At 31.5% G+C, this 3,824-nt stretch overlaps 1 protein-coding gene across 1 annotated transcript; it reads right to left on the bottom strand.

Annotated features, from left to right (window-relative positions):
• Nucleotides 1-277: 277 nt before the first annotated feature.
• LOC144545851 (WRKY transcription factor WRKY76-like) lies at nt 278-1,835 on the bottom strand. Its single transcript, XM_078294417.1, has 4 exons — nt 1,683-1,835; nt 1,221-1,544; nt 1,017-1,133; nt 278-703 (listed from the first exon to the last, which is right to left on the bottom strand). The coding sequence occupies exons 1-4, from the start codon at nt 1,764-1,766 to the stop codon at nt 371-373; spliced, it is 858 nt and encodes a 285-aa protein (XP_078150543.1). The 5' UTR covers nt 1,767-1,835; the 3' UTR covers nt 278-370.
• Nucleotides 1,836-3,824: the final 1,989 nt, after the last annotated feature.

Below are 3,824 nucleotides of genomic sequence, written 5' to 3'. Positions count from 1 at the left end.
AATTGAGTGTTTTGATTAACATGATTATTCGACAAATTAATTTTTTAGAATATTTTTTTCTTTTTTAATTGAGCACAAAACAAATTTTTTATTTGAAAAAAAAATCAAGTTTCCGAACCGATTAGGTCTATTTTCACTGAATCATTCGATTCTGATTCCATGATCATCTTATCAATCCTGCTTATCATTCTATTTTCATTGGCCATGTTTTAAATTATTAAGGTCCTTTAAAGACATTTTTTTATTTATTGTTTTCTTGCAAATTACCAAAAGAGATGCTCTACGATAGCAACCAGCAAGTTTCAATTCTTTTATAACTTCAGAAACAGTCTACAAATTAATCTTGAAATTAAACATCATTTCACTGCAATCATACAGCAGTGACACTCTCGAAAACTTTCTCTGAGATTGCGTTTGCCAATGCCGCTGTAAAATTGCGATCTTTAGTCAAAGAACTTATCATCTGTTTGAGAAGAATAGTTTGATCAAGTTCTTGATTTTGGATTTCATAGCATGCTTTCTCAACATCCGGCTTCAGACCCTGTTTCGTCAGATCAAGCGTGATTGTTGATCCGGCATTGTTGCCGGCAGCATAGCATGACACAAGTCGATTATTGCTAAGGTTTGTGCAGGGATAAGTGTGGTTGTGTTTTCCTTCATAAGTTGCAATTATTATTGATTGATCTTCAGCACTCCTTTGCACCTGTATAGACAATGCAAAAAATTGTTTAGGTTTTTGTATACAAATTCAGTAATTTAATGGTGAATTATAACCTAATTAAAACTAATAACATCCATACTTTAAATCCATTGTTAATGATGAAATTGTATATCATTACTATAACAAAAATCAGTGAACTTTTGAAACTTTTAGCATAAAATACTGGTACATAATGCACCAACATTAAATGCTATGTTCTTCTCATGTAATTAATATAATATAACAAAAAATATGGTGATTTTCTTGTTGTAATTAGCTTTTAAAATTAAAGAAAAATGATGCTTTTGAATTTTACCTTTTTCTTGACAGGACATGAAGGGGCAAAGGAGCATCTGTAATAGGCTCTAGGAGATGGATTATCTCTGGTCACTTTCTGTCCATACTTTCTCCATTGGTACCCATCTTTCACAATCTATAAATGAACAACACAAATCAGTTGATTAACCCCATAAATTAATCAATAAGTACCCCAATAATAGTTTTATCTAATTCTACTTACAAGGCTTGAATTGGCCGGATCGCATTGCATATGGATCGTTGTGACGTCCTTGGGGTTGATTTCTTCATATAATCTCTTGATTGATCCTTTGCTTGATGGGCTTTCTGTCCTAAAGTTTATATCTGTTCTTTCGTTGCTAATGTCATTAGAACTGATAGTTAGACTGTCATCAAGTTTTCTCTTCTTTGTCGGAGATGCCGCATTTTGTTGTTCTTCGGTAGGAGATGAGCAATTCGTTTGCTTCTCAATAAACATGTTGAGCAGGTCATAAAGCCTCTTGTTCGTCTCATTTATCTCGGTCAATTTCGCTTCTAACTCTCTCATCTGAATTAAGCGAAACAACAATCAAACATGATGAGATCTATACAATTTACATTCAGATATATAATATTTGATGATAGCTGCATTGCATGGTTAATACAATCTATAAATATGTGTGAAATATCAAATGTAGCAACTAACCGGAGGTGGTTCTGACAGAGCGGCCGGGCTCAGACCGACATTTAAGTCGAGGCTAATATCAGAACTTTTGTAGTATGATTCCATGATAAACTAAGACTATTATATCTGATTACTTTGAAGTATATATGGTTTCACTTATGAGAGGAAGGAGAGAAGGAATGAACTGAGACTATGGAGATAATTGCTGTTCTTATATAGGGATCACTAGTTTTGCAACCATGTGCAAGAATTTCAATGGAAGTTACAAAGAAAATGACAAGTCAATTTTTAACAAGTCATTTTTTGATGAATTAATTGGCAGAGGCTGCTAAGGAATTTTATTGAATTGCCAAGTCAATTTTTAAATTTGTTTTATTGGAGGAGTAGTATCCGGAACGGCACCAGAATAAATATGGGCCCCGTTTGATTTTGAATTTTTGATGTAAATTAGTATGTGATTTTTTAGTAGCTAGTTTATGTAAAAGTAACTTAAATTTTGAATTAATTGTTCAGAATCTTTAAAGTAACTTATACAACAAGAATGAGACACCTTTCGCGAGGATAAAAAAGTGACTTTTCGCGACGAACTACTCTCATTCTTCAGCTTTTTCTTTTTGCGACGGTACTTTTCGCGAGGGAGTACCGTCATAAATTTGCTTTTTCTCTCGCAAAAAGTATCTACATTGTTGTAGTAATTAAATTTTGAGTTTCAGTTTGGACCGTCCGATTAGTTTTGACACGAATATGAAAGACTTAATGCGAATTTTTAAATTGAAATTATTAGTTTGGCTTTTGATTGGACGGTCCAAATTTAAACTCAAAATTTGAGCTATTTAGGGAATTCGGATCGATCCCAGCAGAGAGGGGAGCGTGATATCTCAACCGTTGGCTTGCATCATGATTTGAACATTTTATTTAAATCTCACGGCTCGCATTAACATCAGTTTTTTTTTATTTGTTAAATCAATTGCTCCAATTTTATATAAGGTTGTGTAACGAGTTTGGGGTAAAAATAGAGTGTATAATATCCGATTCGAATTCGATTCGTATTTGAAAAATTAGATATGGATATCCGATATTGTGTGGTTACAGATCTAATCTAGTTTTATGTTTAATTATTTGTATTCAAATAGTAGATATACATCTTGAGAAGAGATATAATTACACCTTTTTTTGTGACACCGAATTATGCTCTCTATTTTTAAAGTTTTCAAAATTCAAATAGTCGATCCAAATAGTTCAAAATAATTGATATGTTAAAATGTGTTTGCAGATCAAATTTTACATTTTTTTTTTGGAATTTTTTTACTATTTATTAAGTATTTAACCAAATCGCTATATTCAGACCATTGAATTTTTGTACCCATCTTAATAAATATTAAAAAAAATTCAAAAAAATATAAAATTTGATCTGTAAACACATTTTAATATATTCATTATGTTGAACAGTTTTGATCGACTGTTTAGACTTTGAAAATATAGAGTGTAATTCGGTGTCACCAAAAAAAGATATAATTGGATCCCTCCTCATATATCATATAGTGTAATTTATATTATAAACAAAATATTATTCATTATTATAATTAGATAAATAATATGAACTTTGATTTTTTTAATAATATTAATTTATTTTTTAATAAATATCTGATGCAATTTATATTCATATTCTTATCCGTCTAAGATCTGATGTGTATCTGTATCGGTATTAAAAAAAAAAAAAAAAAACAGATATAAATATGATTTTACCGCTATCCGATCCGTTTTCACCCCTGTTACGAGTTACATTTAAAAATAAATAAAATGAAAATTGAATGAAAATTACTTTAACAACAGCCCAAAGTGGAGGCCGGGCCCCACCTCAGATGTTGATTGAAAATTAAAAGATCATCTCTTTAGATCCTACGGTTTGAAATGTTCTCTATGTGCACATTTATTGCCGCACGTGGATAACCCGTGGATTAAACGATATTTGCGCAGTGTGGATCCACCGTTTTTTGCGTCTTTTTTGAACTAAGCCTGGCTAGTCAATGAATTTATCACCCGGTTTCGGTGCTAGTACGCAACTAACTTCTATTGAAATTTAGATCAGGGGGCGAAGTTGTATTCTCATTAGGTCAAGTTTTATGTGAAAGTAGTTTACCCATTTTATTGTTTTTCTTTCAA

This window comes from Carex rostrata, chromosome 28, assembly GCF_964058835.1.
Source record: "Carex rostrata chromosome 28, lpCarRost1.2, whole genome shotgun sequence".
NCBI classification, from domain to species: domain Eukaryota; kingdom Viridiplantae; phylum Streptophyta; class Magnoliopsida; order Poales; family Cyperaceae; genus Carex; species Carex rostrata.
This window is presented reverse-complemented; position numbering and strand designations above follow the sequence as displayed.

Excerpts from the sequence above, each read along its gene's own strand:
- LOC144545851 (XM_078294417.1), bottom strand. The coding sequence starts at position 1,766 with ATGGAATCATACTACAAAAGTTCTGATATTAGCCTCGACTTAAATGTC. Across the intron at positions 1,545-1,682 it reads CTCTGTCAGAACCACCTCCG|ATGAGAGAGTTAGAAGCGAA; the intron begins GTTAGTTGCTAC and ends CGCTTAATTCAG. Across the intron at positions 704-1,016 it reads CATGTCCTGTCAAGAAAAAG|GTGCAAAGGAGTGCTGAAGA; the intron begins GTAAAATTCAAA and ends TTGTCTATACAG.